This window comes from Cicer arietinum, chromosome 5 (assembly GCF_000331145.2).
Source record: "Cicer arietinum cultivar CDC Frontier isolate Library 1 chromosome 5, Cicar.CDCFrontier_v2.0, whole genome shotgun sequence".
NCBI lineage: Eukaryota > Viridiplantae > Streptophyta > Magnoliopsida > Fabales > Fabaceae > Cicer > Cicer arietinum.
Window position 1 is genome coordinate 23,571,707 of NC_021164.2, and position 23,258 is coordinate 23,594,964.

Sequence of the window (23,258 nt, forward strand, 5' to 3'; positions counted from 1 at the left end):
TACCTGGAGTCATCCCTAGCTCCAGCATTCGAGAGATTATCTGTTTCTGTAACACCAATTGTTGATCTAACCAGTTTTGAGATAAAGGCCCACCCCATCTGTGAAAAGGTAGATCTCATTAGAAACCAAAGCACCTGAAAAGATAACAGCTACCTTTTATTCAAAACAACCAGAGAATGCAAAAACAAAAATTAATTAATAGTATCTATGCCACCTTCAACAGTAAACAAAGATGGATAAGGAATGAAAAGTGTTTTGACTTGTTGGATTCTGAGCCCAATCTCTGAAGTTTAGGTATCAAATTACAACAACAACCGAGCCTTAATGTTCTATCGTATAGCATATCTCTTTCCAAATCATTAATTTTTAGGTATTTCCTAATAGTTTCTCTTATAGTTTTCCTAGGTCTTGCGATATTGTTAGTTACGATTCTGTCCATTAAGGGACAGCTGTACAGCTTTCATTAGTTTTACCATAGAAATATTCTCTTACCATTAATAGCACATAATATCTTTCTTTTATCGTAAATAATTGAGTTAATTAGGTTTTAATTGGGTGCTTCATGGAAAACCCACGGATCTAAAACCACGATTCAAGGACGCACGCGGATATGCTGCTGCTGATGAAAGTAAGTTCAGAAACATTGTAGAGGTCAGTCCTTTCAACATAGAACAAATAGAAATGCTGGAGAAACTGATGCAACAGACACTACTAGTACCTCTTCTGCCATTGCTACTCTTGCCCAAAAAGATAATTTTTCTGTTGCCCTTCATGTAAATCACCAGAAAACAAACTCTTGGATTGTTGATTCTGGTGCCTCGGATCACATGACTAGGGACATAAATGTATTTAGTAAATACCTCCATGTCAAGATGGATCTTTTGTCCAGATAGCAGATGTTACCACCTCCAAGGTGGCTGGTAAAGGTTTAGTGGTTATCTCTAAAGATATTACTCTTGATTCAGTTTTACATGTTCCTAAACTAGATAGCAGTTTATTGTCTATCTGTAAATTAACAAAAAACTTAGGATGTGTTGCTAAGTTCTTACCACATTTGTGTGAATTTCAAGATATGAATTCGGGAAAGATGATTGGCAATGCTGACGAGAGCGCATGCCTTTACTTCCTTAGAGTTGAAGACCAAAATAAGAGATCCTACAAGACTACCTTTATGCATTCATCAAAGAATGATAATGATGTAATGTTATGGCATTATCGCCTAGGACACCTAAATTTTATGTATTTGAAAAAAATGTTTTCATCTTTATTTAATAAAGACTTTGGTTCTTTCAAATGTGAAGTGTGCTAATTAGCGAAACACACCAAATCCCATCATTCCATACAACCTTATAAGCCGTCTAAACCTTTCACACTCATTCATAGTGATGTGTGTGGACCTTCAAGAGTGAGCAACGTTACTGGATCAAGATGGTATGTCACCTTTATTGACGAGAATACAAGAGACACTTGGGTGTTCCTCATGAAAGAAAATTCAGAAGTTGGGAGTGTATTTGAGAACTTCCATAAAATGGTCAAAATTTCAAAGCAACATTCAAGTACTAAGAACTGATAATGGAGGGGAGTACTTCCACCATACCCTTGGAAGTTACCTTACCAAAAATGGCATTATACACCAAATATCATGCCCATACTCTCCACAACATAATGGAACAGCATAGAGGAAAAATAGGCACCTATTGGAAGTCACTCGAGCCCTCATTCTGTCCATGAATGTACCTAACCACTTTTGGGGAGATGCATTCCTCTCTTCATCCTACCTAACAAATAGAACGCCCTCCAAAACGCTCAACCTAAATACACCACACCAAACCCTCTTGTCCCTTTATCCTTCGACCAAACTCCTCACAAATATTCCACCAAAGATTTTTGGATGTATTGCCTTTGTACATGACCAAAAGCCTAACTTCAATAAGATGGACCCGAAAGCCATCAAGTGTATCTTCTTAGGATACTCTCCTACCACGGAAGGATACAAATGTTGCCACCTAAAAAGAAGAATTTATCACACTGTGAATGTTACCTTTTTTTAGGACAAGGGTTTTTATCCCAAAGTTGGCATTTAGGGGGAGAAAGTTACAATTGATGAACATCAACCTTGGAAAATTACAATACCAGAATCTGTCCCACATGAACCTGTCTTAACCACCCCATCAGAACTTGTCTAAATCCCACCTGAACCTGTCCAAATCACTAAAACCACAAAATATGTCCCAATAATTGTTGAACCAGAACTGGACCAGCAAACAACCACTCTTGAGGTTACCAAGCCAACAAATGGACCACCAACAATTGGTCCAAAAGGAAAACCAAATGGAGGAAAAGAACTGCAAGTATACATAAGGAAGAAGAACAAGCAGCAAACCCTTGAGGAAGTAGAAGCATGCACTCTTCCAAAATCAGAACCAAGACTCTGCTCAAAATTCAGATCATGAACCTACTCACAAAGGTAGCATACTATGCATTAACTCTTCCTCGAATTTATCTAATAATGTCACTAATGACCAAGACTTAGACTTACCTATTGCAGTGAGAAAGGGAGTAAGGTCTTGTACCCAACACTCAATTGCAAACCATGTTTCTAGTGAAAAATTATCGCAGGGGTACAGGAACTTCATCAGCTCTGTGGACAGCATCGAAATTCCTCAAAACTTTCATGAAGCTGTCCTAGTTCCAGAATGGAAGGTTGCTGTAATGGAAGAAATCAAGGCACTAGAATAAAGAATGGCACATGGCAGCTCTCCCACCTACCAGAGGAGAAGAAGACAGTTCGATGCAAGTGGATATTCTCGATAAAATACAATGCAAATGGGAGTGTAAACAAGTACAAAGCTCGACTCTTGGCAAAAGGATTCACCCAGTCCTATGAGGTGGATTATGAAGAAACCTTTGCACTTGTAGCAAAGTTGAATTCCGTCCGTGTACTCCTTTCCCTGACAATAAATTTGGACTGACCACTTCACCAGTTAGATATAAAAAATCTTTTCCTAAATTTGGACGTGAAACATAAAAAAATTCATGCAAGGTATGTAAACTCAAAAGATCACTATACGGACTCAAACAATCACCTCGAGCTTGATTTGATAGGCTCACACGAGTGGTTAGGATGCATGGCTTAACTCAGTGACAAACTGAACACACAATGTTCTTAAAGCATTCAAAGGACACAAGCAGGAAAATAGAAATATTCACTGATGCAGATTGGGCAGGTTCAGTGACTGATAGGAGGTCAACCGGTGGGTATTGCTCCTTTATATGGGTCAACTTAGTGATCTAGAGAAGCAAGAAACAATCTATGGTTGCTAGAAGCAGTGCAGAAGCTGAACTTAGATCCCTGGCACATCGGATTTACGAGGGGATATGGCTACAAAGGATGCTTGCAGAACTTCACGTTTATACTGACTATGAAGTAAGCCTGTTGTGCGATAACAAAGCTACCATAAGCATTGCTAAAAATCCTGTGCAACATGACAGAACAAAGCATGTGAAAATTGATAGACACTTCATCAAGGAAAAAGTTGACAATGGGCTAATTTCTCTCCAGCACACACCCTCAAGCCACCAAACTGTTGATATCTTGACCAAGGCACTTCCTGGAGCCACCTATGAAAACTTAAGATTCAAGTTAGGCATGATTGACATCTGTGACCCAACTTGAGGGGGAGTGTTGGTTACGATTCTATCCATTAAGGGGTAGTTGTACAGCTTTCATTAGTTGTATCATAGGAATATTCTCTTACCATTAATAGCCACATAATATCTTTCTGTTATTGTAAATAATTGAGTTAATTAGGATTTAAATAGCTGTTTGGTTTACTTGTACTTCCTAGACTATTTATACCATATTGTATTCTATACAAAATTAATAAGAAATACAACATATTCACATATATGACTACCCTCCATTTGATCTCTTCTGTACATAATCTACAAGTCTCCTCTCCACATGCCTAATTTGAAGGGAAAATTTAATCGCTAATTATTTTCAATTTTCTCATTCCATTTTTTTTAGTTAGCCTTTTAATTAAGAGATTAGGGAGGAGTGGAGGACATTTCCCAAAACATTACAAGCCTGAACTTTTTCTTAACTTTAGGAGTTTCAGTGCTGAAAATTTAGGAGAAACAATGTGAGGCTTGTTGTGATGTGCCCATTTTCCATCTATGTATTGATGTGAATTTCCAATCTTAAATTTCCAATCTTCTACCCAATTTAACCTTAATTTGCAGTCCTTTAGAAAATTTGCCAAGGGTCTTAACCGCGTCACTGATTTATTTTCAAACAACTCTGAATTATAAGCTAATTTGTCAAAGGTTTAAGCATTATAATTCTCATAATCTTTTGTCATTGCATAAAATGCTCAACATGGACCACCCACCTTTTTCAAAATATGAAATATGAATGAATAATAAACACGAAACACGAGATTACTTAATTTTGCAATCCCATTTCTTTAGATATCTATACATAATGAAATCAATGACAGGTTTGAATGACTACTTTTACCTACCCATGTAAATTTCCCATGCGCGCCCAAGCAAGAAAAGCAGGTCCACCAAAGAAACTGTTCAAATCTTCTGAACTAATATTAAAATCCTACAGTTAGAATATACTAGTCAAATCACTATTGAAAGAGAAAAATATATTAAATAGATATTTTTATGAGAATAAGTTACACCAATAAGAATGAAGCAATGTGTGTTTTAGGGTACAGCTAGGTTAAAACAAGATAGAAGGAAAATTTCTTATTATATCGAAACTGAAACAGTACAAACACATATATACAATGTTGTCAGCTATCTAATGAATGCAGAGAATAAAGGAAAAATAAATCAAAACAGAGTGATTTGATTCTTTCCCAAAATACAAATAAACTTAAATAGAAAATCAACAATTAAACACAATCATGCATATATGTCTAGCATGCCCAACTTGCTTACAAGAAATTCAAAATTGGGCCTGAACAGACCTTTGGTAAGGATATCAGCAACTTGGTGTGAAGTATGGACAAAAGACATGCAAATCAGACCTGCATCTACTTTCTCTTTTATAAAATGTCTATCAATTTCAACATGTTTGGTTCGGTCATGTTGAACAGGATTTTGAGAAATACTAATTGTTGCCTTGTCGCAATACAGCTTCATTGAAAGATTTATAGGAAGTTTAAGCTTTTCTAAGATTCTTTGAAGCCATAGGATTTCACAAACACCTTGGGCCATTGCCCTATATTCTGCTTCAGCACTAGTTCTAGCTACTACATTTTGTTTCTTGCTCCTCCAAGCTACTAAGTTTCCCCAAACAAATGTGCAGTAACCAGACGTTGACTTTCTATCAGTGGTGGACCCTACCCAATCTGTGTCAGTTAATACCTCAATGTCTTGTTGATCAGTTTTTTGGAAAAACAGTCCCCTTCTGGGGAAACTTTTGAGATACCTTAGAATACGGTAGACTCTAAATGTTTTTCGTGAGGTGAATGCATAAACTGACTCACTAAGCTAACAGCAAAGGCTATATATGGACGACTATGAGGTAGATAAATTAGTCTTCCTACTAATCTTTGATACCGAGATGTATCCACTGGACCACCACTGCCATCACTATCAATTTTCTGATTAGGATCTATTGGAGTATGAGCTGGCCTAAAAAACCCATCATCCAGATTTCTTTTAGAAGATCTAAAATGTATTTTTGTTGTGATACAACAATCCCTTTCTTAGATCTTGCAACTTCCATTCCCAAAAAATATTTTAAAGACCCAAGATCTTTAATTTCAAACAAAGCAGCCTTCAAATTGTTTATTTCATTAGAATAATTCCCAGTGATAACAATATCATCTATATAAACGATCAATATAGCTATTTTACCTTCAGAAGAATGTTTCACAAACATGGTGTGATCGCTTTGACACTGAGAATATCCTTGCTCTTAACAAATTGGGTGAATCTTTTAAACCACGTTCGAGGTGACTGTTTCAAGCCATAAAGAGACTTCTGAAACTTGCAGACCTTTGGTTGAATTTAAATTCAAACCCCGGGGGTGAATCCATATAGACTTCCTCCTCTAAATCTCCATTTAAAAATGCAATTTTTACATCTAGTTGTTGTAATGGTCAATCCAAGTTAACGGCTAAAGATAAAAGAGCTCTAGTGGTGTTAAGTTTTGCAACAGGAGCAAAAGTTTCTAAGTAATCAATACCATAACAAAACATGCTCTTATCCCTTTTCTAACAGCAATGGGTGGACTAGAATCATCAAAGGTAGGTTCTAAAGGGACAAAATCATTGGGAACATGTTCAACAAAGACAAGATTATTATGATCAGAACTTTCAGAATTTTGAAAGGGTACAACAGAATTAGAAAGACTCTAACCTGTTGGATCCTTCGATGTTTGGCAGTGTTGAGGTTCTCTTCTCTAAAGCACTTTTTTCCTTAAGTATATGTGGTCAAAGTGTTGGATGCCTTCGTTACTCTTAAATTTAGAAGGAATAATATTCTTTCTTATATTATTATGAGGTCACTGGACCTATATATATACATGAGCCTGCAGCTTATTTTAGGAAATAGGGACAGCTAATTCTAAGGAAACAGATCCCTGTGATTATGGGATTGATCCTAAATACATAAACCTAATAATAGTAAGATACAACTGTTACAGAAATACAGCAAATATAAAACTTCCTAAAATACATAAGGAGAATCACGGTTTTGACACTCCCCCTCAAGCTGGTGAATAGGTATTTTCCATTCCCAGCTTGGATATAATTCCTTCAAAGTTAATGCAGTTCATCCCCTTGGTGAGTATGTCTGCAAGTTGATTCTGAGTGGATACATATGGTGTGCAAATCATGCCACTGTCTAGTTTTTCCTTGATAAAGTGTCTGTCAATCTCTATATGTTTAGTTCTATCATGCTGCACCGGGTTGTGGGCTATACTAATTGCAGATTTATTGTCACAATATAACCTCATAGGTTCATCCCACCTTATCTTCAAATCTTCCAATATAATCTTCATCCGTAGAACATATTCCGTGGGCCATTGCTCGAAATTCTGCTTCAGCACTCAATGTAGCTACTACACTTTGTTTTTTGCTCTTCCAAGTCACTAGATTTCCACCAAGGAAGGTGCAGTATCCAGTAGTCGATCTTCTATCTACCACTGACCCTGCGTAGTCCGCATCCGTATATGCTTCAAGACTTACACTCTTGTTTCGTTTGAACAAAATCCCTCTTCCTGAGGTCCCTTTCAAATACTGGACAATTCTAAGAGCAGCTTGTAAATGTGCTTCCTTTGGTTGGTGCATAAACTGGCTGACAAGACTCACAGAAAAAGCAATGTCTGGTCTAGTATGAGATAAGTAAATAAGCCTGCCCACAAGTCTTTGATACATTTCCTTGTCCACGGCAATATCTTCATCTGCACTTCCCAACTTTATATTTGGGTCAACTGGAGTACTTGCTGGTCTGCAGGTTGTCTTCCCTGTTTCTTTAAGCAAGTCAGTAATATATTTGTGTTGAGATATGAAGATTCCTTTCTTGGAATGGGCAACTTCAATTCCCAGAAAATATTTAAGTCTCCCTAATGTCTTGATCTCGAATTCTGTGGCAAGGCATTTACTTAACACTTGCTGCTCCTTTTTGTCATCCCCACTAACTATAATATCATCTACGTACACCAATAAAATTGTTACCCCCCCTGAAACTGAATGTTTGATAAATAATGTGTGATCCCCTTGGCTCTGTTTGTAGCCTAGACCTGTCATAACTTTGGTGAATCTTCCAAACCATGCTCTTGGGGATTGTTTCAGCCCATATAGAGCCTTTCTTAGCTTGCAAACAGTTCCAGCAGTAACCTGCCCATTGTAACCAGGGGGCAACTCCATGTATATTTCTTCTTCAAGGTCTCCATGTAAAAATGCATTCTTCACATCAAACTGCTGCAGGTCCCAATCATGATTTGCTGCTAATGACAATATTACTCTGATCGTGTTCATCTTAGCAACCGGGGCAAATGTCTCCAAGTAATCAACTACATAGGTTTGAGTGAAGCCTTTGGCCACTAATCTTTCCTTGTAACGTTCAATGGTCCCATCAGCCCTGTATTTAACTGTATATACCCACTTACATCCTACTGGTTTTTTTCTAGTTGGTAGGGTGACAAGTTTCCAGGTCCTATTCTTGTTTAACGCCTCCATTTCCACATCCATGGCTTGTTTCCATTTCCTGTCAGATAATGCTTCAGATACAGAGGAAGGTGTGTGTGTGGAGTTGAGGTTTGTGAGAAAGGTTTTATGAGTAGGTGAGAATTTTTACGCCATGATCATGGAGTCTTCTTCGTCCCATGATTTGAACTTGGGATTTGTTTCATCAGGTGCATTATCAGTCAGGTGACTGACCTTTCCTTTTCCTTTCAAGATGGTCCTAATGAGTTGAGACCATTTGAGATAATTCTTCCCATTTAACCGATAAGCATAATGAACATTCTGCAATTCTCCAGCAGTCTGGGGTCTGTCCCCAGTTTCCAGAATAGGATTCATGACCTCAGCCATGACCAGGTGCGATCAAGGTAGAGAGGGTTGCGCTGCAATGAAGGCTGCAACAATGCTTAAAGGTAGCGCAACAACGAAGGTTGCAACTTAGGGTTTACAGGCATGGTCAGAGACTCCCAAGGATCAGGAGCTCTGATACCATCTTAAATTTAGAAGGAATAATATTCTTTCTTATATTATTATGAGGTCACTGGACCTATATATATACATGAGCCAGCAACTTATTTTAGGAAATATGGACAGCTAATTCTAAGGAAACAGATCCCTGTGATTATGGGATTGATCCTAAATACATAAACCTAATAATAGCAAGATACAACTGTTACAGAACTACAGCAAATATAAAACTTCCTAAAATACATAAGGAGAATCACGGTTTTGACAGTTACCAATTTCAACTGTCTCATTCTCAACTTTTGGTTCAGTCAAGACATTTTCTTGAATATCACGTTCATGGCTTTCTTGACTAGATTCACACAAGGATTTTAATTTGTTACTTTCCTCAATTTCTAGTATTTTCAAATAGGATTCTGTTACGTTACTTTTCTCACAATCTGTTTTTTCCAAATTGTTTAGAAAATCCAAATTTGCAATTTTTAAATATTGAACATCATTTTCTTCTATTATCCCCCCTTGAAGATGATTACCAAAAAAAAGAGTTTTTTCAAAGAAAGTGGCATCCATAGTCACAAAAATCTTTTTGGAAATAGGTTCAAAACATTTGTATCCTTTTTCATTGGATGCATAGCCAATAAAAACACATTTTCTTGCTCTAGGCTCATGTTGTCCTTGATTCGGATCATGAATATGAACAAAAACAGTACATCCAAATATCTTTAGGGGTAGTGTATGAAAGTTTATTATTAGGAAATAGACTTGTGAAAACATCAAACGGAGTATTGTAATCTAAAATTTTGGTAGGCATCCTATTTATCAAATATGTTCTAATGAGAATTGCTTCTCCCTAAAAATACTTTGGAACCTTATTTTGAAACAACAATGCCCTAGCAACTTCAAGGAAATGTTTATTTTCCCGTTCAGCCACTCCATTTTGTTGTGGAGTATCCACACATGAACTTTGATGAATGATACCTTGTTGTAGGAAAAACTCATTTAAGTGTATTAAAATATTCCCTTCCATTATCACTACGTAGAATTTTGATTTTTACTTAAAATTGGGTCAAAATCATTTGAAAAAAACTTTTGAAGATACTTTCAAATTCAGATTTTGATTTCATTATGTAAACCCAAGCAAAGCACTTCTGCAGACGTTAGGATTCAATTGACGAAGCTCAGTATGGAAGGTCCTACGGTTCATTGGTTCAATTTATGGCACGATTTTATGAAGGATCTGTCTTGGGAGAGTTTGACGGAGGCGTTGATCGTTCGTTTTGGTGGTGGTCGTTTGGAGAATCCTTTTGAAGAATTGAAGGAATTAAAACAATCTGGATCTGTAAAGGATTACATTGTTGAAACACCCTCCCAATTCTACTCCTCCTTCACGTCCTAACTCTGGTGACGTTTCACGCCGTACTCATGCGACGTTCACCATTTACCAAGTGCAGAGGCTAATGAGCGTCGCGCGAAGGGACTCTATTTTCGTTGCAATGAACGATGGGATCCCCCTCCATCAATGCGCAACGAAGCAGTTACGATTGATTATCTTGAGGGCCGATGAAGTGGTCAACGATGAAGGAGACATTGTGGTGCTGGAGGCTGAGTAGGAAGAAGAGATTGCACAAGAGGAGTTAGAATGTAAAGGGATAGGAGTTTTTGGTGTATGCACCCCTCCAAACCAAGTTCGCACAATGAAAGTAGAGGGTTGTTTGCAAGGTGCACCTATTTTGGTTCTTATTGACGGTGGAGCCACACATAATTTCATATCACCTAAGGTGGTTGAAGCTCTGGGACTGCCTATGGTACCTTCTACTCTCTTGGGTGTCAAGTTAGGAGATGGTCATCGTGTCCTAACTATGGGTAGGTGTAAGGGAATTCAGATGGATGTGGGAATGGTGCAGATCTATTTTGATGCTTATGTGTTGGAGTTAGGGGGTGTGGATCTGATTTTGGGAGTTGTTTGGCTAGAAACTTTAGGGAAGGTGACCATGGATTGGAAAGAAATATCTATGGTGTTCCACCATAAGGGCAATATGGTGAAACTCCTTGGCCAAGCCTTAGATGAGAAGATGGCTACTTTCCAAAGCATCATCACTTCTTCCCAACTGATAACAGGTTGCGAATGGCCTACCTTGATGGAGGTGGTAGGTTCGCAAGTGTCTCGTGTCTCGGATCAACGGACTAAGGAGTTGCAAAGGTTGTTAGATCAGTTTGCTATTGTATTTAAAGAAATCCAAGGTTTTCCTCCTACAAGAAACACTAGCCATTCCATTGAACTTTTGCATGGTGCTGGTCCGGTAAGTATGAGGCCTTACAAATATCCTCATTTACACAAGGATGAAATTGAAAAACAGATTCAGATCCTTATGCAGCAGGAGGTGATTAGAAACAACACTAGTGCTTTCTCTAGCCCCATTATTTTGGTCAAGAAGAAGGATCAATCTTAGCGCATGTGTGTAGATTACCGTGCACTTAGCAAGTTTACAATTCAAGATAAGTACCCTATCCCTATGGTAGATGAATTGTTAGATGAGTTACATGGCTTGGGTTATTTCTCTAAGTTTGATCTTCAATCTGGTTATCATCAAATTTGTATGAAGGAAGAGGATATTCAATAAACTGCATTTCGTACTCATGAGGGTCACTATGAGTTTATGGTGATGTCATTTGGCCTTACCAATGCCCCTGCAACCTTTCAATCAGTGATGATGATATTTTTAAGCCTTTTTTAAGGAAGCTTGTATTGGTTTTTTTTTTATGACATACTAGTGTACAGCACTAGTTGGACTACTCATTTGCAGCACTTGGAGATGGTTCTAAACATTTTGAAACAACATCAGTTTGTGGCTAACGGAAAGAAGTGTGCTTTTGGTAAATACCAAGTTGCATACTTAGGTCATGTCATTTCCAAAGCATGAGTTGTTGTGGATCCTGCCAAGGTTAGCAGTGTGTTACAATGGCCAGTCCCTAAGAACGTCAAGGGGGTGAGAGGTTTTTCGGGATTAACGGGTTACTATAGAAAAATTATAGCTAACTATGGGAATATTGCTAAACCCTTGACCGAGTTGACAAAGAAGGATGTTTTTAGATGGAATGTTGCGGCTGCCGAAGCTTTTGAGAAATTAAAAGTAGCTGTTACAACTGCCGCAGTTTTAGCTATGCCTAATTTCAAATTTTCTTTTGAAATTGAATGTGATGCCTCAGGAAAAGGGGTTGGTGTTGTGTTGTTGCAATCTAAACATCCCATTGCGTATTTTAGCAAGGCTTTTGAATCATCTAGGTTATCTAAATCGGCCTATGATAAGGAGTTAATGGCTTTGGTGTTAACTATTCAATATTGGAGACATTATTTGTTAGGAAGGCGGTTTGTGGTTTATTCTGATCAAAAGAGCATAAAACTTGTTACAGCAACGTATTACCACAGCAAATCAGCAACAATGGATGGCTGAGTTGTTGGGTTTTGACTTTGAGGTGGTATATAAGGCGGGAGTGGAGAATAAGGTGGTTGATGCTTTATCTAGAAAACATGAAGATGCTGAAATTCATGTTCTTAAATCCTATCATATTTGGCAGCAGAGCAGCCAATTGCAACAAGAGGTATCGCAGGATCCCTGACTTAAAAGCATTGTGGAGGCTATTCAAAAGGATCCTACTGTTAAACCTGGATTTTCCTTAAAAGGTGGCATCTTATTCTACAAAAATAGGTTAGTTATACCGGCTAACTCACCAATTATTGAAGATGTACTTAAGGATTTTCATTCTTCCCCTAGTGGGGGTCATTCCAGCTACCTACGCACTTATAGGAGAATGGCAGCCACTTTATATTGGCAAGGGATGATTTAAAGGGTGCAAGATTTTGTGAAAGCTTGTGACACTTGTCAACGCCAAAAATATTGACACTTGTCAACGCCAAAAATATGTCGCGACTACACCTAATGAGTTACTAAAGCCACTACCTATTCCAGTTTTGGTGTGGAGTGAGATATCTATGGATTTCATTACTTGTTTTCCCAAAAGTAATGGATTTGAAGCTATTTTGGTGGTGGTGGATCGTCTCTCCAAGTATAGTCATTTCATTCATTTACTGCTCGCTCCATTGCTGCTATTTTTGTGAAGGACGTGGTTAGACTACATGAAATTCCGGAATCCATTCTTAGTGATCGTGACCCCCTTGTTTGTGAGTATTTTTTGGAAAGAGTTGTTCAAGCTAGTAGGTACGGTGCTTAAAATGTCTTCGGCATACCATCCCCAAACTGATGGCCAAACAGAAGTGATTAATTGCTGTTTAGAGGCCTATCTACGTTGTTTTATTGCAGATCAACCTAAGACATGGGCACATTGGATTCCGTGGGCAGAACTATGGTACAATACCACATTTCATGTTTCCACAGGGTTTACCCCTTTTGAGGTGGTGTATGGCAGCAAACCTCCAGTATTGGTGCATCTTTTGGAAGCAGAAACCAGAGTAGAAGTTGTAGCCCAGGAGTTAAGAGACAGGGATGAAGCTTTGCGTCAACTGAAAGCTAATTTACTCAAAGCTCAAGAGTACATGAAATACCAAGCTGATAAGAAATGCAAGGCAGTGCAATTTGAGGTTGGTGATTGGGTTTTCCTCAAATTACGTCCTCGTCGACAGCAATCGTCTGTGCATAGGATTCATCAAAAATTGGCTTCCATATTTTTTGGTGCTTATCAAGTCATTAAGAAGATAGGGCAGGTTGCTTACAAGCTACAGTTACCAACAACATCTAAAATACATCCTACTTTTCATGTGTCTCTATTGAAGAAAGTTGTAGGCAATTATACTGCTACAACTCAATTACCTAGCAGTTTGGAGTCTGACACTGGGGACATTATTCCTGCTAAGGTTTTTTCATGGAGGGATAAGTTTGATGGTGGGCAGCATAAGCGAGAATGGTTGATTCAATGGGAAGGCATGGATGTTGGAGATGCTAAATGGGAAGAGGAATTGCTGCTGAAGAGTCAATTCCCTGATTTGCGCCTTGAGGACAAGGCTACTGTTGAAGGTAAGGGTGATGATAGGAATGGGTTGGGCCCCACAAGTGATGAGGGGGATCTCTTAGTTAATAGAGATGAGGTGAGGCCTAAGCAATGACAAGTATATGTGAGAAAGAATAAGAAAGGGAATGCAGGAAAAGTATGATTGTCTAACTGGCATAGTGAATTAATATTCCACTAATAAATAGGAGTGTGTGGGGAGGTAGTTGAATGGTTTATTTATTTTTCAGTTACGCCTTAGAGGTTGGGCAGTAAGAGAATTGTTTTCTCTAACTGAGGAGCATTAGCTCTGGAATCATTTTTTGTTTTCTTATCAATTAATACAATAATTCTCTTCATCTAATTCTATCTTACATCTGCTCTATCCCTTTCCCTTGCCATCAAGAGCTAACTTCACAGTTTGGGCCCATTCAACATAGTTTATGCCATTCAGCTTTTGGATTAGAAGCTGTAAACCAGAGTTTATGGATAGTGGATCATTTGTGGTAGGGGTTGACACCATTTTAGGGTCACCAGAGTTTTTTTCTGGTATTGTAGTAATGGAGGAATAATTTTTTTCAGTTTCTTGTGAGGACATGGTGAGCTGCCACAGGATCAGAGCCGAAGCTCTGATACCATGTGTTTTAGGGTACAGCTAGATTAAAACAAGAGGGAAGGAAAATTTCTTATTGTATTGAAACTGAAACAGTACAAACACATATATATACAATGCTGTCAGCTACCTAATGAGTGCATAGAATAAAGGAAAAATAAATTAGGAAATAAATCAAATCAAAGTGATTGGATTCTTTCCCAAAATACAAATAAACTTAAATAGAAAATCAACTAATAAACACAATCATATCAAATCTGATTGCTATATGTCAACACAATGCATGTAATTTAGTAGCTGCTTTTACTCTGTTGAGAGAAAGTGAAGACAGAGTTTCTACTATTTTCTGTACAGTCATACTGTGCGTCTATTAATGAATAAGGAGAAGAATTTCAGTGAAAATACGGTACTTTACATCAATTTCTGGTCTAGTTCTATCGTAGTACCAATGAAATATGTTTGCTCTATTATCCATCCAAGCTTATGCACATATTGCATTCGAATGATTGTTAACAAAATCTAAATAAAAACAGGCTACGCACTATATATATGAAGCGGCAAGTGATGAGAAGTTAGAAAGAGAGGCCAGGAAAGAAAGAAAAAAGTATAAAATTGTGGCGAAACTTGCATTTGAAGAAGTGACATAATAAAAAGCATAAATAAAACATCAATTTTAACATCTGGAATAAGTAATTCATTAAAAAACTTATTAAGTAAATGATAACTATAACTATTAGGAAAGAAAGCATCATTTAACCTAAAAATATCTTCACATTTTATTGGTTATATGAACAAATCTTTGACACAGTCAATGTCCTCAAACAAACAAAAAATTGATTTTTCTTAACCCTAGCTTTATCCAGACATTTGATACGCGAAACATGTAACTAGCACTTACCTTAAAAACCTTTTGCCAGATAGCTTCCTGGCCAGTGAATGCCAAAGGCAGGTTCACCCCTTGAAGTGCCATCCAGTCTACCTCTTTTTCCCATCTTTCCCAATCCCACCAAACAAATGAATCTGCAAAGAACCAAGAAGAATGTGATATTACATAACCTCTCATTCGTAAATCCAAAATTTCCTTGGCCTGAATCGTTGTAGGGCGTGTTTGGATTAATTTATTTGAACTTATCTATTAGTCAAGCACTTGTGAAACTATTTGGGAGAACTTATAAAAATATCTTATGACATGTCCATAAGTTGTTTTTTAGCTTATTTCTATTAGTTTCCTTCTGATTTTTGTCAATATCTACAGGATATTGTACATCATTTCTCAGGATAAATTAGGTCTAGGGTCATCTTTTTAAACAGACATTTGTGCATGCTACCTATAAGATAAACTACTAAGAAAGACATAGAAATTAATGTGCTGGAAAGATATATGTTATATGATAGAATATTATGGCGTTGATTGATCCATAACAAGTTTTAGGCATTGGCACTAGTCACTATTGAAATATATCAGTTCAAATTCTCATTCAATTGTGCATTGCAGAAAAATATGAGAGATGTATTGTTCCGTGGAAAGCAGATTTTGGTACTCACAACTAGAAGTCACGACATTTTGGTAGTAGTTCCATGGAACGGGACGTTTAATCTTCACACCCTCGTCTTTTAAAAGGGGTAGTGACCCTGGCTTGGGGATCGAAGTTGTCTGAATGCCACCAGTTTTATCCCATGACACGTGAGCACCACACCAATACTTAAGATACCAATGGAGGCCAGATGCAATCTCGACACCTGTGGTTCCTCTAATGCTGAAAAATATATATACAAGACAATGTCACTTAAAATTAAAGAAGGAAGAAAAACTGATCAACGGGACCTTATTTATGAACAAAACAAATAACTTACAGAACAGTGAAAACAAACCACTGCTTCAAGAACCTTGTATGGTTTATACAGAAATTCGATGCTAGAATTTTGTTACCAAGTGATATACAGAACATTAAAGCACTTCACCAATTTAAGATTTTCAAACAGTATTGTCATCATAAGGTTCCTTAGCATTTTCAACATTAAAATCAAGTTTAAGCACGTGAAAACGAGCGATGAAGAATCCAAATAAGTTGCAACAAAATAAATTCAAGAGTCTCATAATTTTAAAAAAACCAAGAACCCAAAAGGAATAACGAGTTTGAATCACAGTCTCTGCAGTATAAAATTCACTTGACATACATAATCTCCGGCCCATTCTGGCTTGACTTATTGTGATTGTTTATCATAAAACAACTGTCTCCACCACAAACATCCTGAAAACATAATAATCAGATTTTTACATTCAATCATGAAAAATAAGAACAGATGTAAATGCTAATTTCTTTGACAGGATATCATAATAGTACAGTTAAGTGAAAGCGGCAATCTCTGAATAAATAAAAATAAGGATTAAACATTTTTTATCCCAATAAAAATTGGCAAAATTTGATTTTTGTCTCTATAAAACTTCATTCGTTTCTAGTCCCTACAATTAGTTAAAATAGTATCTTTTTAGTCCTCAGCGGTCGCTTATCAAAACTAAAAAACACACATTTTTTGTACATTTTAAGGACCAAAAAGTTATAGGACCAAAAAACAAATAAATTTCTTGTAGCAAAAAATTTTTCCAATTTTATAGGACCAAAAAATAGTTAACTCTAAAAGAAATAACATAACTCATTAACACCTACTTTGGCAAGATAACATGACAGCATAGTCACTACTGCTTCTACCAAAAGTAACATGCAAAGTGACTATCACAAGATCAAAACATTGAGCCTATTTGAATTGACTTATTTGAACTTATTTACTGGCATAAGCACTTCACTTTTGAGACTGTTTGGAAGAGCTTCTGAAAACAGCTTATGACATGTCCATAAGTTGTTTCATCTTATTTCCATAAGTTCTCCATGACAGATGATGTAAACAGCTTATAGCCAATATAAAAGCTATTTGATTTTATTTTATCTTTTGTTATAAAATAGTTGTTACATAAGCACTTCTATGATAATTGTTTATGTTTAATTAAGTTGTTATACAAACAGAGTCATTAATTGAATGGATTATATTATGCAACCAAGTCATCAACAGAGCAAACAAAACGGTTTTTCCTCTTACTTTGTATTTGAGTACTATAAAAGTATAACTCTAAAACCAAAAATTTAATCAAAACTAAGAAAAGGGTAGCCAAAACAAAAAGTCAAAACACAATTGAATTCATATGAAGTTCTTCATCCAAAAGAATCAAGTCAAAAGGGAAAAGGGAAAATAACTTAGAAACAGCTACCAAAAGTAACATGCAAAGTGACTATCACAAGATTAACTGGTGTTTACAAAACCGGACGGGTTCAACCTATTCAACTGATTAAACTAGGAAACAGTTAGTCTTCCAATTGGTTCAACTGTGGTCGGTTCTCAATCCCTAAGAACCGGATCAAACCAAGCTGAACAGCTGTTGGTTCAACCAGTTCAATTTTTTCAAAAAAAATTATTATTTTTTAGTGCATATTTATTTATCAGTCACTTCACTCAGTTCGATCGTGGTTGAACCATGACCTACAGGTCTCACCGGTTTGATCTCTGATTCAATTTTTAAGATTAACACACTAATTGAATGGATTATATTGTGCAACCAAGTCAACAACTATTATATAATGTCAGGTAAAGAAATAACAGGAAAAAAATAAATAACTGTTTTCTATTTCTTTTAAAACGGAAATTGTTTCAGTCAAGATTTGAGCTGGAGTACTCCCCTGAACAATTCGTCCTTAACTGAAATTCATTAACTACTTGAACCTAATTACTTGGATAGGGTTTTCTATTCTTACTTTGTATTAATTGAGCATAACTGTAAAACCAAAAATATAATCAAAACTAAGAAATGGGCAACCAAAAGACAAAATTGAATTCATAAGAAATTCATAAGTCAAAAGGGAAAAGAGAAACCACCTTAGAAACAATCTTGAACTCAAAACTGGAGAAATGAGTGGGAAGCAATCTTTTGAGAACACCTGTAGCTGCGGCTTCTTGCACGGATGAAAGTGCTCTTTTGGAATCCAAGCGATGAAGCAAAGATTCTATGGCTTCATGCTTAGATAGTGCTACGGGAAATGAAAACGTTGGAATCAAAATTAGAAGTTGAAGAAATAGATACTTCAACTGCAACATTCTTTTTCTTCTTCTTACTAGAAAGGAATCACTGATCTTTCTTAACTATATCTACTTCGGACTTATTTATTTAATAGCGCATTCGGTTATCCCTTCTACAACAATAATGATTTAAATATTATTTTAGATAGATAATGCAAATATATTCTTTTTTCTCTTTTTAATGTTTTCAAAAACTACCAAAATATGCTCGGTGGTACTGGCTAAAATATGTTTTTAGTGTTTGGAAAATATCAATCATTTCGATTTTAGTTATTTTTTGCTTTATAATTTTGTAAATTTAAAAATAAAATAAAAAGATCTTTCATGTAATTTTTTATTTAAAAATGTTTATGTGTATCAATTTTTAATTGTTGATGTATAAGTATTATATTGGTCAAGTAGTATAATATTTATCGCGTCATCATGCAAGTAGTTAACATTTATGTTAATGATATTAACAAAACATTAACAAAGATAGTATATTGTTTGACGTGTTTTAATTTTAAGACGGTAATTATTTATTTCCAATTTCAAGGGAAGTAAATGTCTTATTCCTGCAATTTCAGTAGAAAATTTGAAAATTTACTCCATTAAAATATACTGCATTATAATATTTAAATATTTAAAATTTTATTGTGAAATATTATCAATTAAATACAAATTTTTTTTTATATTTTCGAGTAAAATTCAAATATATATAAACTTTTATTTTGTAGAAATATTATATTAATAAATATATATATGTATAAAAAATAACTTTATTTAATATAAAAATTTCTCTAACTTTTTTTAACAAAAAATAATAATATATATAGTATAATATATAACTATATTATTTTATTTATCAAGTGATAAATAATTAATCTATATATGATTTTTATACAATATACTATAATATTTTTACTTTTTAAAAAAAAAATATTTAAGACACACGTTAAAAATCAAATACGCGTCATTTTTTAACTATGCCGCATGCAGTAGACCTTTTAAAATAATTGATCATCTTTAACTATGTCGCATGCAGTAGACCTTTTAAAATAATTGATCATCGAATAATATATTTTTTTTAAATTTTGTTTTGAAGACATTCAAAAGACATTTTATCAATAAAATATATATTCTTTTTTTTCTCTAAATGATTTGTGAAAAAAAATTATCTTTTAACTAATTAGTCAGGAAAAAGATATCTTTGTATATGATTCATATAGTAGTTATAATTAATGTATAATCATTTTTTTCAAAATTTTATCTAAAATATATTCAAAAGACACAATATTAATGAAACTAATTGAGTTGTTTAAGGTAGCTATTATGTAATTGACTAGAGACAAATATTTGAATCGTTCACAATTTATAAAATTATAATTAATGTATTATAATTTACTATTTTATTCGGAAGATCTTCAAGAGACAAATTGTGAATTCAATACATAAGTCAATTTTAACTAATTGATTTGTAAATGATCATCTTTTAACGAAATAATTTTCGACAAATATTTGACAAGTATTTGGTTTATATTATAAATTATAATTAGTGAATTATATTTCACTTAAATTTTTACGTAGAAGATGTTTAAGAGAAAAATACTAATAAAATACATATTTATATTTAACTAATTGATTCATAAAATATCATCTTTTAACTAATTGATTAATAATTAAAAAATTAAAAAATAAAAAATAAAGTAGTCTCTTGTATGATTTATCTAGTAAATTATATTTAGTTTATTATAATTTTTTTCAAATTTTTATCTATAAGATATTCAATAGAGACAAAACTAATTAAATTCATATTTCTCTTTATATTATTTGATTCATGAAATACCTTATTTTAACTAATATACTAGTGAAAAATATTTGTCTCGTCTATAATTTATATAATAAATTATAATTAATGTATTATAATTATTTTCAAAATTTAATTTAGAAGTTATTCAAGAGACACGTTGTTAGATAAAAAAAAATTAAATAATCGATTGGTGAAAGATCATATTTTAACTAATTGACCAATTACAAACAATTGTTTTGCGTAATAGTGTTTATACAGTAAATCATAATTAGTGTATTACACTTTTCTTTAATTTTTATGTGGAAGATATTTAAGAGACAAAATACTTATGAAAAATATATTTCTATTTTAACTAGTTGATTAGTTGATTCATGAAAGGTTGTATTTTAATTGATTGTCTCGAAAAATATTTGTCCCGTGTATGTAAATGCAAGTTTGCAAAAAACATTTTACTTAGATAATTTTGTGTGTCTTTGTTGATTCTTCAATTCTCAAAATTCATAAATATTTTTGTATAAAAATACTTTTGAAAACCTCATCATATCATGCACAACATTTGATGCATCTTAGGAGTATGTTAGAACATCATCGAATGTATCACAAAATTTTCTAATTGATTTTTAACTTCATAAATCGAGTCATATGTGTCCAAATCAATTTATAGAGGTTCGTAAATCATTTCAGGATATTTATGACTGATGAATCGATTCACCTGATGTGTAAATTGACTCACCAAATTCAAGTGATTTTTATGAATCGACTTACAATTTGTAAAATAACTCACAATATTCCAGTTTCCAATCAAGAGTTTTGAACTTGTGAATCATTTCATGTGCGTGTGAATTCATTCACATGTACGGCATAATCAATTTTTGGCGGTTATGAAACAATTATATCAATTGTCGGTTACGATACAATTATATCAATTGTGTTGAATCATACTTTCAATAACTAACTAATGTTATTTAAATATTGATTTGTTCCATCATTCTAAGGTTGAACAATTCCACTCATTCTTCATCATTCATTCATTTATTTAAAATCATTAAACACTCTATTTGATTCAATTCTTGTGTCATTAAGTCTCTGAGAGAAAAACATCAAAGGTGGAATATCCTTTGTTGGGTAATTGTTTGAGATGTGGGTGATTGATGAGATGTCAATTAGCTACACATTCAAGGTTTTAAGAGTGGTGACTTTTTAGTTCTATAATGATATTCACTCTAGGGTTTTTATCTTATAAGATTTAAGGATTTTTCTTCATCTTGAAAATAGTGGTTTAAATTTATTTTTGAAGGGGTTTATAGAAATCTGATTTTTTAGCGTTTAAAGAAGAAAAGATTGTTGTACAAGATTTGTAAGAAATTGCTAACGAATCTTGTAACCATTTGATATTAATAAAAAAAGAAACTCTCATTCATTTGAATGAGAACTTGTATACTCTACATGCGAAAACGATGTTGAGAAACAAAAATAAAAATCATGATATGATTTTTTTCTTTTTCTCAATCTTTTACATTTGTGAAATTTGTTCATTATATTTCAATTTTGGTGTTTGGAGGTAATTATTTTGTTTTACAGTTTTGAATGATAAATAAATTTGTAAATGTGATTGTTATTAATACAAACTATTTTTTGAGAAATATCAGCAATCATACATTTTTTTAAATTGAGTTTTTTCTTGATATAATTTTCTATCATTATTACCCATTGTGTATAAATTCAACTTTTACTTAGTTTGTACTATGAAAAAAAAAAAAACTTTTTAGTTAGTTTGATTGAATCATCAATTGATTGCTTGAATCAATCAAACTTATTGTCTTATGTTTAAATTATCTAAAAAAAATTGTGATTGATTGCGATATCTCTTAGTTTTTCTAAGTAAATATTCCAATACAATAAGCCTAAATCATTACATTTTTAAAAACACATATGTTGTATTTTAAAGATTGAATCTTCTTAGTGTCATGGCCAACAATCAATATGTCATCAACATATAACAAGAGAACAATAGAATCACTATCAGAGAGTTTCTTAACAAACACACAATGGCCAAAATTTGTTTTACCATACCCATACTTTTCCATGAATGAATCAAATTTCTTGTACCATTGTTGCAATGCTTGCTTGAGTCCATACAAGCTTTTCTTCAACTTGCACACAAGTTGCTATTTACCATTGACTTCGAATCCCTCATGTTGCTCCATATAAATATCTTCCTTCAAATCGCCATGAAAGAAACACGTCTTCACATCCAGTTGTTCAACCTATGGGTTTAAACTAGCTACTAACCTAAGCACAACTCAGATATAGGAGATCTTCACTACATGTGAAAAAAAAATTCTTCAAAACCAATACATTTTCGTTGATTAAAACCTTTCACAACCAATGCTTTTTTGTATCTTGGTTAAGAACTGTTCTCTTTTGCCTTTCTCTTGTATACCTATTTGTTCTTGAGTGTTTTTCCGCCCTTAGACAAATTTACCAACTCAAATGTGTGATTCTCATGCAAGGAATTCATCTCTTCTTGCATAGCTTTTAACAATTTTTCCTTATCAACATTTGCAATGGCCTCTTGGTAGTACTCTTGCTTTCCACTATCAGTGAACATCACATACTCATGTAGAGGATATCTCTCGGAACTTGATGTCCTCTATTAGACCTTCTTAATTCAAACTCAACTGGTGGCTCAAGTGGAACCTGTTCATTTGGATCATTATGGTGAGGTACACGAGCTTCAGTTACATACTCATCATCTACTTGTATATCTCCCCCATCAGCCAAAATTTCAAGCTTAGACGCAACATCAATGTAGCTTCTGGAATTTGGTTTTTGTTTCTCAGCTTTATCAAAGTCTTCAACTCTTTGATCTTCAAGAAATTTCACATCTTGACTTATGATGATTTTCTTGTTGATCGAATTCTACAACCTATAACCAAATTCTTCATCACCATAACCGACGAACACATATTGTTTGAATTTGCTATTAAGCTTGAACTTTCTCATCTCTTAGAACGTGAACAAAATATTTGCATCCAAATACTCTCAATTG

General features: G+C 34.4%; 1 protein-coding gene across 1 annotated transcript in view; it reads right to left on the reverse strand.

Annotated features, from left to right (window-relative positions):
- The window catches only part of LOC101508141 (alpha-N-acetylglucosaminidase), a 31,030-nt gene extending 12,503 nt beyond the window's left edge, over nt 1–18,527 (reverse strand). The window contains exons 1-6 of the mRNA XM_004499885.4: nt 18,217–18,527; nt 16,468–16,541; nt 15,835–16,046; nt 15,188–15,309; nt 4,527–4,612; nt 4–98 (exon numbers count right to left, since the gene is read on the reverse strand). Of these exons, the coding sequence (XP_004499942.1) occupies nt 4–98; nt 4,527–4,612; nt 15,188–15,309; nt 15,835–16,046; nt 16,468–16,541; nt 18,217–18,435 (808 nt within the window). The 5' untranslated portion in view covers nt 18,436–18,527. The remainder of the gene's footprint in view (nt 1–3; nt 99–4,526; nt 4,613–15,187; nt 15,310–15,834; nt 16,047–16,467; nt 16,542–18,216) is intronic.
- Nucleotides 18,528–23,258: the final 4,731 nt, after the last annotated feature.